At 50.6% G+C, this 13,709-nt stretch overlaps 1 protein-coding gene across 5 annotated transcripts in view; it reads left to right on the forward strand.

The window, feature by feature from the left end:
• The window catches only part of MKNK1 (MAPK interacting serine/threonine kinase 1), a 45,154-nt gene extending 34,595 nt beyond the window's left edge, over window positions 1-10,559 (forward strand). For all 5 annotated transcript variants that reach the window (XM_052636729.1, XM_052636726.1, XM_052636730.1 and 2 more), the window contains 5 exons: window positions 4,095-4,190; window positions 5,686-5,880; window positions 6,570-6,734; window positions 7,889-7,932; window positions 9,238-10,559. In XM_052636729.1, coding sequence (XP_052492689.1) covers window positions 4,095-4,190; window positions 5,686-5,880; window positions 6,570-6,734; window positions 7,889-7,932; window positions 9,238-9,487 — 750 coding nt within the window. In that variant the 3' untranslated portion in view covers window positions 9,488-10,559. The remainder of the gene's footprint in view (window positions 1-4,094; window positions 4,191-5,685; window positions 5,881-6,569; window positions 6,735-7,888; window positions 7,933-9,237) is intronic.
• Window positions 10,560-13,709: the final 3,150 nt, after the last annotated feature.

Below are 13,709 nucleotides of genomic sequence, written 5' to 3' on the forward strand. Positions count from 1 at the left end.
CTACCACTACAGGCTGTAGTTAGGAAGCAAGTTCTTAAAAAGGGTTTCTGCTTCCATTTTTATTTCCAAAGGTACCCATTAAAAAGAAGACATTTATACTTGGTATTGAACAAATGCAACCTATTTTTTTAAGCTGTTGGATGTATTTACCTGTTTTGGCTGTGCTGGGTCTTCGTTATGGCTCACGGGCTTCGTAGTTTGCTGTGCATGGGCTTAGTTGCCCCACTGCATATGGGATCTTAGTTTCTGGACCAGGGATTGAACCCGTGTTCATTTGCAGGCAGATTCTTAACCACTGGACGACCAAGGAAGTCCCCAAATGCACCCTATTTTAATCTTTATCTTAAGCTGTTAGTAAATGGAAGTGTTTGCATTTCCATAAGCATGTGTGAATTTGACAGATTCTTTGTTAGGAGAGTTTAAGCACGGGTTATTTTTGTGGCCCACACTCCTAGCTCTGTGTGTATACATGTACATATGCCTGATACACGTGTCTTGGTATGGATTCAGAGAGAGCTCATAAATAAGGAATGACTGTCAGGGAACATGTGAATCAGCCTACTACAACGCTTTTGTGGGAGATAGAAATATATTCACTCAAATAAGTGCTTGTGGCTTCCTGTCCATAGCTCTGGCATAAAACTATAATTTATCATGATTATCATTATGGTTAATATTAATAATTACATTTAACATTTTTTGAGCACTTACATTGTGCCAGGCACTTACACTTATTTCATCTAGTTTTTATAAAATCTCATGAAGTAGATACTATTATTTTCATTTTATGAGGATGAGGAAACTGAAGTTTAGATAGAGTAAGAAATTGCCCAAAGTCACTCAGTTGATAAGTAGCAGAAATTAAAACTTGGAGAAGGGAATGGCAACCCACCCCAATATTCTTGCCTGAAAAATTCAATGAACAGAGAAGCCTAGTGGGCTATAGTCCATAGGGTCACAAAGAATCAGACATGACTGAGCAACTAACGCTTTCAGAGATTAAAACTAAGGTAGTCTGATCCTGGACTCCACTGTTGCTCTGAACCACTCTGTCATAGCACCTCTGATTTACAGTGTACTTTCCTGTCCTTTGTTTCATTTGATCTTCATGACACAGGTTTGTTGCCCCTTTTTATGGTTGAAAAATGAAAATTAAAAGAGACTAAGTGTCAAATGACATCATCAAGAAAGTGAAAAAGCAACCCACAAACGGGAGAAAATTTTGCAAATCACATATCTGATAAGGATTTAATATCCAAAATATGTAAAGAACTTCTAAAACTCAACATCAAAAAGACAATGTAATTAAAAAATGAGCAAAGAAGTTGAAAAGACATTTCTCCAAAGAAGGTATACAAATGGCCAGTAAGAAAAGATGTTCAACATCCTTAGTCATCAGTTCAGTTCAGTCGCTCAGTTGTGTCCGACTCTTTGCAATCCCATGAATTGCAGCACACCAGGCCTCCCTGTCCATCACCAACTCCAGGAGTTCACTCAAACTCATGTCCATTGAGTCAGTGATGCCATCCAGCCATCTCATCCTCTGTCGTCCCCTTCTCCTCCTGCCCCCAATCCCTCCCAGCATCAGGGTCTTTTCCAATGAGTCAACTCTTCGCATGAGGTGGCCAAAGTATTGGAGTTTCAGCTTCAGCATCAGTCCTTCCAAGGAAATCCCAGGGCTGATCTCCTTTAGGATGGACTGGTTGGATCTCCTTGCAGTCCAGAGGACTCTCAAGAGTCTTCTCCAACACCATAGTTCAAAAGCATCAATTCTTCGGCGCTCAGCTTTCTTCACAGTCCAACTCTCACATCCATACATGACCACTGGAAAAACCATAGCCTAGACTAGATGGACCTTTGTTGGCAAAGTAATATCTCTGCTTTTCAATATGCTATCTAGGTTGGTCATAACTTTCCTTCCAAGAAGTAAGCGTCTTTTAATTTCATGGCTGCAGTCACCATCTGCAGTGATTTTGGAGCCCAAAAATATAAAGACTGACACTGTTTCCACTGTTTCCCCATCTATTTCCCATGAAGGGATGGGACCAGATGCCATGATCTTCATTTTCTGAACGTTGAGCTTTAAGCCAACTTTTTCACTCTCCACTTTAACTTTCATCAAGAGGCTTTTTAGTTCCTCTTCACTTTCTGCCATAAGGGTGGTGTCATCTGCATATCTGAGGTTATTGGTATTTCTCCCAGCAATCTTGATTCCAGCTTGTGCTTCTTCTAACCCTTAGTCATCAGGGAAATGCAAATCAAAACCACAGTGAGTTACCACCTCCCATCTACTAGGATGGTTATAATACAGAAAACAGAAAATAAAAAGTGTTGATGAGATGCCACCTAAGAGGTAAACAAAACCAGTTAAGCCACCTCTCCTACCTGACTCCTGGACACACCCCTACTTTCACCCTGTTAAGGAACAAGCTCACCATGCCCTTGGGGGTGAGTAAACCAGGGAATTTGTTTGTTTTTGCTCCCCCTTGCTGCAGCAAGGACCCCCATAAAGCCTTGCCTGATATTGATGAGGATGTAGGGAAATTGGAACTCCTGCCCATTGCTGGTGAGAGTGTAAAATGGTGCAACCACTGTGAAAAAGTTTGGCAGTTCCTCAAAAAGCTAAGCATAGCATTACCATAACACTCAGCAATTTCATACCTGTGTATATACCTAAAAGGGTTGAAAACAGAGACTTGAACACCAGCGTTCATAGCAGCACTAATCATAGTAGCCAGAGCTGGAAACCATCCAAGTGCCCATCAACAGATGAATGGGTGAACGAAATGTGGTATATCCATGCAACTGGAATATTGTTCACCCATGAAACGGAATGATATTCTGACACATGCTACCACTTGGGTGAACCATCTGGACACAAAAGGACAAATTTTGTGTGATTCCATTTAATGAAATATCTGGAATAGGCAAATTCATAGAGACAGAAAGTAGGTTAGATGTTACTAGAGCTGGAGAGAGGGGGAATAAGTTATTGCTTAAGGGGTACAGAGTTTCAGTTTGAAGTGATGTGACGGTTTTGGAAAGACACTGGTAATGGCTGCACAACAGTATGAGTATAATTAATGCTGCTGCTGCTGCTGCTGCTAAGTCACATCAGTCATGTCCGACTCTGTGCGACCCCATAGATGGCAGCCCACCAGGCTCCCCCCTGGGATTCTCCAGGCAAGACTACTGAATTGTAAACTTAAAAATAGTTAAAATTTATATATATAAAATTTGTATATATTGGGTTGGCCACGAAGTTCATTTAACCCAAATGAACTTCATGGCCAACCCAGTATTTTAACCACAAGAGAAGCTAAGTGAAAAGGAAAAGAGGAAAGGTAGACTCTAAGGGAGAGCCGCGGAAGGGAGGGAGGAAGGCGCAGCAGGCAAACAGTGAGTGAGGACTTTGACTCACTTGCTGTGCTGCTTCCAGCTCGCAGACCGTTCCCACACCACGTGTGTGCGCAGCGGCCTCCCACGTGGCTCCAGAGATGATCTGCGCTGTTTGTGGTCTCAGGTGCAGTGTCTAGTCTGGGGAAGCTGGGCTGCTACATTGCTGCTGCCCAGAATGACCAGCCCTCCCAGCCTGAGGGATTTCCTGGAACATAAAACTTTTCAGTGCTTAAATCGACAAAGCCCCAACCAAGCAAAACCTGGTCAGTCACCCAAGCCACCTGAAGGGGTCAAGGGTTTTATGCAAAACTCCTTTGCCCTGCAGTGAATGAGCTACAAGGGGTCATTCATACTTAGGGGATACATACTAAGTTCTCTTAACTTCTGAGTTCCTGCCTGCACTGTTGGCAGGAAGTCCATAGGTTTGCTCCTTGTCTTCTAGCAAGTTCACAACAGTGACCCCAGGTGGTACACTCATTTTCCCCTTGTCAGGAAATAAGGAAAGAGCACGGGGAAGAGGACACCTTAGGACAGATGCTCAGGTGATTTCTAGTTCACTCAAGGAGGGGAAAATGAGCACCAGCTAAAGCTGGGCTCCGGCGTGGCGGCCGTGTGGCTGTGTGCCCACACGCGCTGTCCCCTCATGCCCTTCGGTTGCTCCTCTCTGTAGCTATGCCTCCTGCTCTCCTTTTCAGGTGTCCCCGGTGAAGATCTGTGACTTTGACTTGGGCAGTGGGGTGAAACTGAACAACTCCTGCACCCCCATAACCACACCAGAGCTGACTACTCCAGTATGTATGGCCGGGCACTGTGCCCTCTCCTTCTGAGCTCCTGCCCCCAAAGCTCTGGAGACAGACTGAGGGCTGGGGAAGGGAAACCCAGTGTATCTACTGCTACCTGAGTTGCTTAGCCTGACTTCTTGTCTCGATAACCACCCCCAGTCCCCCACCCCTCCCCTATCCGATGAAACTGACATTGGAGCTTTTAGGTTGGGGTGGGTCCACTGCTAATGAGGAGAGCTGGCTGAATCCTGACCCCTGTCCCAGGTGACAGGCACTGCTCCCAGGCCCACCCTTTTGCTTATGGGCGTGTGGACAGCTCCCATTCCCCCCACAGAGTTGGGGCGCATCCACTTTGTGGTGAGGATGGGGAATGTCTCTGTGGTGTGATGAGAACTGAGAGGTCCAGGCTCTCTGCATGTTAGCCTGGCCAAGTTATCCTGTTGCATCTCTCACTTCCCATTTCCTCCCCAGATGGGCTGCTGGAAGCCATTTCTTCCTCAGACATCTCTTGTACATACTGGCTATACTCTAATTATTATATAATTCTTTTGAGATCTGCATGCTTCATAAGTGAGTTTTCCTAATAATGTTTTTTTAAGACTTGTGACTAAATATGCCCGTGTCTCATCCTAAGCAACATTATTAGAGATGTTTCTGTATTAGCTTCTACCACACTGAGGTACCCTGTTTTCAAAGTCATTAACTCTAATTGCCAATAACAAAGAAAATGTCCTTTCTGCACTCGCCATCTTCCCACCAAATTAGTTTTGTATGTTGGGAGTTGGGAGGAGGGTTGTCTCCCAGTGAGCCTGCAATAATGAAGAGGGGAGTAAAAGGAATTTATTTCGTTTTTATCAGCAGCTTTCTGTGCCAGGATGGGAGGAAGGAATCCTGGTTTCTTGTCCTAGTTTGCTACTGATGTGCTTTAACAAACCCCCATCCCATTCTAGTCCTTGGTTTCACCTCCATAAATGGGAGACCTGAGGAGATTGGCTTTGTTCTAAGAGCTCTCCTAGCTTTGATGGTGTCTTAATTCCCAATTCTTATAGAATGCTCAAAGCTAGCAGGGAGGTTTGGCAGGACTTCACTTTAAGAAATCCTTGCTTTATGGAATTGGCTGTCCTCCGAGAGCTGTGCTCCTGGAACATGGAAGTACCTGCTCACTCTGTGACTGTGTGCAGAGACCCAGTGCAGGGAGAGATGCCTGGAGCTTCTTGACCAAGGGTCTCTGCGTACTGCAGAAGGACCTAAGAAGATCAGAGGGGTGACCTGGAACCAACTGGGCTGTGGGTCATGGATAATGCTAGGACTCAGGTGTCAAATGTCCAGTGACCCAGCTTTTCTAAGTGTCTTGGTGGCACCTAGCATGCTCTCTGGCTGACTTTCCTGACAGCTTCTTCCTCTGCAACTCCATCCTCTCACTCAAGTCCCACCATAGTCCTCTCGCTGGACTGAGCCCGTCTCTTCTCTGCCATTCCCCCTTCCCCTTGTCTGGCCCCCACAGTGCGGCTCTGCAGAATACATGGCCCCCGAGGTGGTGGAGGTCTTCACGGATGAGGCCACTTTTTACGACAAGCGCTGTGACCTGTGGAGCCTGGGTGTGGTCCTCTACATCATGCTGAGTGGCTACCCGCCCTTCGTGGGTCACTGTGGGGCCGACTGTGGCTGGGACCGAGGAGAGGTCTGCACAGTGTGCCAGGTGAGCCCAGGGCCCACTGTGGGGTCAGGTGGTTGTGGGAGGCCAAGCAGGACAGGGCTCAGTGCTTGTGCCTGATCTGGAAAGGGGTGGATTGTGCCCTGTCCCTCTCTGGCCAAGGGCAGCCACCAGAGATGAGAGATGGAGATGGAGATGGATGAGCCTGAGATGGAGATAAGCAGGCCCTCAGCCATTGAGGAAGGAGTTCAGGGGAGGTTGTTAGAGAAGATCACTCCTGAGCTGAATGAATCTTGGAGGCAGAGTCTGGTCCCAGGGGAGGAGAGGCACAAACCAAGTAGAAGGAACAAGTCGATTGAAGACAGGAGGTCTGCAATAGCTGCGTATGTTGAGGGAGGAGGAGGATGGATAAGGATGCTGATGGGGGAAATGAGCCCAGGCACCTGGATGGAGGGCTAAGGAATTGGGTGTTATTCTCTAGCTGCTCATTCCTCACTGGCCTCCCACCTGGCCATCCACGTAGTATAGCCTTCCCACCCACCCAGGGTGTTCTGTGCAGTTTGACAATTCAGGGGAGGGGAGGGGTTGGGGAAGGAGCCCTGGTCTGGGAAATACACAGGCTACCGGCTGCACCTGCAGCTGAGGGCGATTGGAGCCATGTGATCAGACCATGACAGGTACACCCTGCCCATCCCCTGGCTGGTGTGGCCTCAGGAGGAATCTTCTTTACCTAGAACAAGCTGTTTGAGAGCATCCAGAAAGGCAAGTATGAGTTTCCTGACAAGGACTGGGCTCACATCTCCAATGGGGCCAAAGACCTCATCTCCAAGCTCCTGGTCCGAGATGCGAAGCAGAGACTGAGCGCTGCCCAAGTTCTGCAGCACCCATGGGTGCAGGGGGTGAGTTACCCAGGGAGAGGGCATCCGCCTCTTCAGGCCTGCAGCCAAACCAAGAGGAAGCGCTTACATCCCGGTGGCTGACCTCAGCTGAGGAAAGTCGGATGGCAGCTTCATCCCCTGTGCATAGCGAACTGAGCTGACCTCTGACCTCACCCCATGCTGACCCCTTACAGATATCACTGACTTGGATCTAACCTTGGCCACACACTAAGCCCCTAGGTGACCCATGTGTCTCTGGAATGGACAGAAGCCTCTGGGAGATTCGCCTCATGCCTCCCACCCTTGGCAGACGCACACAGCCCAGGGAGCAGCCTGGCTGGGAGCACCGCCACTTACACAGAAATGCTACTACCTGAGAGTGTGCAGAAGCAGGCCCTAGCCACCCTGCTTGCTGTGCGGCTGCACTGGGGGCTCATAACTTCTCCTCCTGGGGCTGGGGTCTGGCTGCAGCTTTCCTGAAAGGCACATGATGCTGTTTTCCCCAAGGAAGGGTCCAAGTTTTCACTCGAAAACATTGTTAGCATCCTCCTCAGTTAATCATGATAGCAGACCCTGCCCCTCCATGGGGTCTGCCAGACCTCCTGTGGTCTTACTGTCTCGTTGGTCTGCCAGGCCCTTGACACTGGGGCTGGTTGCCAGCTCCAGTTACAAGTGGGGATCCAAGCCATGGGTCTCCAAGTGGCTAATTCCCAGCCACCCAAGACCTGCTGTCTATACTGAGCATCTGCCACGTGACAGGCTCTGGCAGTAGGGGGAGGAGCAAGACCAGGGTCCTGTCTTCATGTTCTGATGGGGAGAGGGAACCAAGGGGACATGAGGATAGGATGGCAAATGCTTATCTGAAGTGCTCAGGCCACCACAGGGCAAGGACCCACCTCTGCTTGGGACAGGTGTTGGGGGTCAGCAGGACAAGGGGAATGTCTCACAGGGACAGGACCCTGGAGCTGGGGTCTCAGAGGGATTAGGACTTCACCAGCGAGAGAGAGGGCTCCCCATGCAGAGGCAGCTGGGTTGGGTGCTGTACCTTGCTTGCTGTCTGCTTGGAAGGTCTGACTGCTGGCGTGCCTGGGCAAGTCCCCTCTGCTGGCTTGGGTAGGGGCCGCTCTTGAAAGAGGGAGCAGCGCTTACCCACACATTTGTCCTTCCCGTTCTAGCAAGCTCCAGAAAGGGGACTCCCCACGCCGCAAGTCCTCCAGAGGTAAATGCTCCTGTCACACTCAGCTCCCTTCCTCATTTGGCTTTAACTTTCCCTTCAAGCTCAGCCATGCTGGGGCCAAGGTCGGGGACGTGGAGCCCATCTCTAAGCTCAGATGTCTGGCCTCCCTCTTCCCGCTTCTCTTCCCGTCTCCCTCTACAGTAAATCTGCTCCCTCTCCTCTTCTTCCACCTGGTTTCCCCTGCCCCAGCATCTTTAAGATCCCTCGCTAGGCTGTTTGCAGAAGGAAAACCTGTTTTCTGGATCCTCGTGAATCGTAACTGGAAATCACTATTTACAGCCCAAAGCACACCAAGGTTTCCTTCTACTGCAGGGGGTTGTTAAAAGTAGCAGAAATCCGTGGCCCTGTAAGGCAGAGGGACCAAGAGTCATATACACTACTAGACAGACAATAATAACACCACTGTATAAGAAATAGCACCCACCAGGTTTTGTACTAAGGGCTTTACATGTGTTGTATCCCATAAGCTTTACAATAAATTTAAAAGAGGAATGTTCCTATTGCTCCATTTTATAGATGAGAAAACTGAGGAATAGAAGTTAACTTAAGAGTGCAGTCCATAGGGCTGCAAAGAGTCAGACATGACTGAGCACACACGCATACACCCAGTAGCCTGGGGAGTGAGACTTTGAACCAGACCTGTTTGACTCTGGTGCCTTTTAACACCAGATCGTGTTCCCAGTGAGCACTCCCTACTCCTCAAGAGCCAAGGCTAAAGACTCTGGGAGCCAACCTCCTGGGCAGTTTCCCGGAATAAACAGGGAAGTCTTACAGTTTATAGTCACAAATATCTGAGTCCAACTTGGGTTCCTCCCTGACTCTGTAGAGCTGCATCCAGAATCTTTGAGGCTCCAAACCTCAGGTCCACCTTAGAATACTGATTCAGCAAACCCAGAGCTGGGTTCTGGGACTCAGACGTAAAGGCATAGCCCCTGCTCTTGGAGTCCCCTATCCTGACGGAGAGGGATGTATGTGGGTAAGTTTCATGTGCCATAGCCCTTCCTCTGGTGGAGCTGTGTGCAGAGCCCTGAGAGCTCAGAAGAGAGGGCTCTGGATAGAAGGGAGCATTAGTCCCAACTCTTAAGTCCAGAGACTGTCCTTGAGGCTCAAAGCCTTTCTAGCCCCAGTGAGTCAGACTCTAAATCTATGCAAGAATCTTTTTGGGGAGAGCAACCTGTGCCGATTCGGAAAAGTCCAGTGGGAACACAGAACTGCAGCAACTGGGGTGGGTGACCCCACTGAACCCTGCCTCCCTCTCTTCCGTGCTCCCCTTCCCCATCCCTGCAGGAATAGCAGCACAATGGACCTGACGCTCTTCGCAGCCGAGGCCATCGCCCTTAACCGCCAGCTGTCTCAGCACGAGGAAAACGAGCAGAACAAGCTGGCCCAGGAGTCTGAGGCGCTGGCTGAGGGCCTCTGCTCTGTGAAGCTCTCCCCTCCCTCCAAGTCCCGCCTGGCCCGACGGAGGGCGCTGGCCCAGGCAGGTCGCAGCGGAGACGCGCCGCCCAGCCCGACACCCACAGTGCCAGCGCCCTGACCCACTCTGGGTCCCAGGCCTGTCCAGGCCCTGCCACCCTGGAAACCTGTGAGAGGCCTGCTGTGCAGCTCCATCCAGGCCTTTTCCTTCACGAAGGCTCTCATCCTCCTGTCCCCAGAGTCCTCAAGGAAAAAGCTTTTTCCAAAGGTTGGGGGGAGGGTCGTCTTTGAAAAGGAAAGCAATCACTTGTCACTTTGCATAATGGCCTGCGGCAGGGACGTCTCTTTACTGGGCTCCTGCCCACCTCCTCACGTGCCCCTGGATGAAGGATCCAGCCCACTCTCACCGCCAGACAGCTGTAGGGCTGGGGCTGCGGCCTTCAGGGAGCCAGCCTTGAGAAGCGCCCATTGACAGAGGCTCTTCCCTCTCGCCACACTGTCACCCCCTCTGGCGGTCCTTCCACCTTCCTGTGTCCTCCAGATGTCCTCCCCCGTGGCTAAGCGAAGCCATCCCCTCAATTCAGGAAGCCAGATCAGCCTTCCAGTCGATGGCGCAGAGAAGCACATAATCTTTCTTTGCCGTGACCGAAATGTGTCCCTCATTTATCATCCTCTTCCTTGTTTGGGATTGCTGCTAAAGTCAGTATTCTTTTGTTTTTAAAGATGCATTTTTTGTTTGTTTTTAACCACACTCTTCCAGCAGAGATGAGACTTTTAACTCCCCCTATGAGCCCATGGACTTTCTAGAGCTCTTAGGGCTCACACTTCTCTCCTGAATGTCCATGCATTTGGAAGATGTTAATCAGCTATTTCTGTTACTCTTAACTGGTTTTAAGCTGTTCAGATAATGAGTGACTTAGAGACCAGTGTGTCTGCTGCTTCCTCCCTCGGGCCTGTTGCAGAAGGCAGTGCAGGTCTGGGGCAGTGAAGGAGCGCTGTGCCTGATGTGGTCTGAGTCTGGAGGCTGCCCGGCCCCCCGGGTTGGAGCCATGTGGTGTCCGCTGCTGGTGAGCACAGGGGCATATCCAGCATCAGATAGCTGAGCCGCTTAGTCACCCGAGAAAATCGACTTGCATATGTTAGATGTTTATACGGTGCAAGGACACATTGCACTTATTTTAATAAAACTGTTTTCAATTCTGGTGTCTTCCTGGTGGTCCTTTTCTTCCCCCTGCAGTCCTGAAGAGGAGAGGAGACAGGCCTTCTGGAGAGGGGCTGAGTCTAGCCGAGGGGGTGGGGTGCCTCTTGTCAAGACATCTAAATACAGCACTTCATTGGATCCATGACACAAGGTGAAGGAGAGATCATTGCTTCTCTTTTTCAGGTGAGGGAATGAAATTCACCTACCATCTGTCAATCTCTTACTCTGTGCCAGGACCCAGGGAGAAGTAGGAAGCAGCCTCTGCCTTTTAGGATCTCCCATCAGGTGGAAGAGGCTGTGTCAGCAGCCTTCACACAGGCTAACCTCAAAGAGCTCTTCGACGGGTGCACCCTGTCCCCAGCCCAGCCCACCCACCCAAGCAGAGCAGAGTCCCCTCTGTCTAAAGCAGCACTGAGCCTTTCTCGAGGCTCCAGTGTGTGCCCAGGACTGTTTGTCCTCCCAGAGTTGGCAACAAAGAAAAAGCATCTCCATCCACATGTTTGTCGAGCAGAGGGCTTCCATGCCCGTTGCCCTAGTAATCCTCAGAACCAGCCTCAGAGGGCTGTTTGGGAAGGGCCTTTAGAAATTCCCAAGGAGGAACTTGTCTGGCTGTCCAGTGGTTGAGAATCTGCCTTGCAATGCAGGGGATGTGAATTTGATCCCTAGTCGGGGAACTAGGATCCCACATGCTGAAGAGCAGCCAAGCCTACCTGCCCCAACTACAGAGCCCAGGTGCTCCTGACCATGGGCCACAGCCAGCGAGTCCATGTGCCACAAGAGGTCTGCATGATGCAATGAAAATCTGACCCAGCTAAAGAAATAATTTTAAAAAATTTTTTTAACATTTAAAGGCACAAATTTTCCAAAAAAAATTCCCAAGGAGGTGGCAGAGGGAGGTCCGAGCGTCAGGGCAGTCGACTGGGCTCTGCTGCTAGCTCTTCTCCCTGGGACAGCGGAAAGCCAAGACGGGGTGCCCGGCTCTTGGCTGTGGGGCAAGTCATGGGCCAGGCTGCCAGCTGTTCTGCACTGTGAACCCTCTGTGGTGACGAGGACGTACTTTCTGATGATGGTCATTTCTTTGCAGGAACCTGTGCCATCCTTGCATCCCTTCATCTACCCAATGTGGGATTGGCTGGATAAACAGGCCTACAGACTGAGCCTTTTGACCCTGTCTCCCTGTCCCTGGGGACTGGGAACCAGGGTGTGAGTCTTGTCTCTAGACTCCAACCCCACTCTGGTCAATCCTCCAGGTTGGCCCAGCAGGCTGTCACTTACGGGAGCTTCCTGGACCAAGTATTCCCCCATCCTACCCACTGGGTGCACCTGGAAAGGTCTCTCTTGCCCATGGCTCTGCTCTCCCAACCACTGTGCCTGCTTCGGTCTTGCTGGCATTAGCATGCACTTACTGCTATCTTATGGCGCTTAGCATGAAAAACCAAGCAGAGCAAGGAAAAAAAAGAAAACCAGCTTGCCCACAGCTGTGGAGCTAGGAAGGTAGAAGTGGAGTTTTCCCCACAGACCTGATGCCCAGAGCTGTGCTGCCTGAGTTCAGATCCCTGCTGTTTCACTTACTGGCCTTGGGCAAGTTACTTAATTCTCCAAGGGTCTCAGTTTCTTAAACCAGAAACTGAGGAAGCTAATGCTTATCTCGTGGTGCTGTTGTGAAGTTACCAATTAATAAATGTATTTAGAGCAATTCCAGGCACACATAGTACATGCTCAGTAAATATTAGCTGTGATTGCTGTTGTTTAGTCGCTAAGTCGTGTTCAGCTCTTTTGTAACCTCATGGACTGTAGCCCACCAGGCTCCTCTCTCCATGGATTTCCCAGGCAGGAATACTGGAGTGGGTTGCCATTTCCCTTCAGGGGATTTTCCCAATGCAGGGATTGAACCCACGCCTCCTGCATTGGCAGGCAGATTCTTTACCTCTGAGCCACCAGGGAAGCCTGTTAGCTGTGATAGTTGTAGTTATTACTGTCTCCTGGGCCAGAATTACTCAACTGGACCCCAGTGATGAAGATGAGAAAAGCTTCTTGTGTGGGTGGAGATGGGTCTGGGCTTTCCACATGGGGCTGACCTCTGGCCCTTTGTGGGATTCTCCTGCTGACACTCTGCTCTGTCCCTCTGAGCCAGGGTCCCTGTCCCCAAAAGGCAGCTGTTATGCCAGGGGAAGAGCCAGGTTGGGGGCCAGGGGCCCTGGGTTCTAGTCCTTCCTTTGTCACTTCACTGTCTGTCCTTTCTGGGGACCAGGCCCTGTGCCTGGCTGTGCTGGGGCAAGGCAGACATGCTAAGTGAGGCTCTGGAAGCTGGCACTGTGGCAGTCAGTGTTCCAGCTCTATGCTCACGTGCTGGCTGCCCTTAGGAGAAGGTGGGAATGCCCCAGACTCATGCTGGCAGTCCTCACCCCCAGCCCGTCCTGATTCTCAAGGACACTGAGCACGCCTGTCTGAGCTCCATGGGGGGGTCAGGGACAATGCTGGAGTCTTTCTCCCTCTGAGGGTCCACCTGCCTGAGCTCTGAGGGCCCCTCCTCCCTCCTGGCTGACTGCCCCTCGCCAGATCCAGCTCAGTGATCAGCAGTGCATTGGTCCCATGCCAGCTGCTCCAGCTGCTGAGGTCTGAGGGGAGAAGTGAGAAGCAAGGTCCCCCCCACGGCTGGCACTTGTTGCCATGGTAGCAGTTGCCTTGGAAGCCGCTTCCCCGACTTCAGCTTCTGAACAGTCCGGGAAAGCTGCCCATCCCCCAGGGGATCAGTGAATTAATCACACTCCTTTCCAGGTTCCTTAGCCCTCAAGGAAAATAAACAGAACTCAACCAAACTGACGTCTTTTCACCCACCCTTCCTCCCCGTCCCATGCCACTCTTGGACTTCATGCTTCTGGGAAGGAAAGAGCACAGACAGGCCCCCTCCAACCCTAGCCCCCTCATGAGAAAAGGAGATTTTCTGACAGAATTCAGTGGTAACCCAAGGCCCAGCAGCACTCTGGATCCAGGGGCCTGGAGGATCCAGGCTTCAGGAGGCGGGGGTGGTTCTGAGCTTGGGGGTGAGGAAATGTGGGGTGGTCAGGCTCTAGAGCCTTGGGCTTCCATCGCATTTACCTGTGATAGCAAGTGCATCACAACTTGCAAGCACACATTTGCT

This window comes from Budorcas taxicolor, chromosome 3 (genome assembly GCF_023091745.1).
Source record: "Budorcas taxicolor isolate Tak-1 chromosome 3, Takin1.1, whole genome shotgun sequence".
In the NCBI taxonomy this organism is placed as follows: domain Eukaryota; kingdom Metazoa; phylum Chordata; class Mammalia; order Artiodactyla; family Bovidae; genus Budorcas; species Budorcas taxicolor.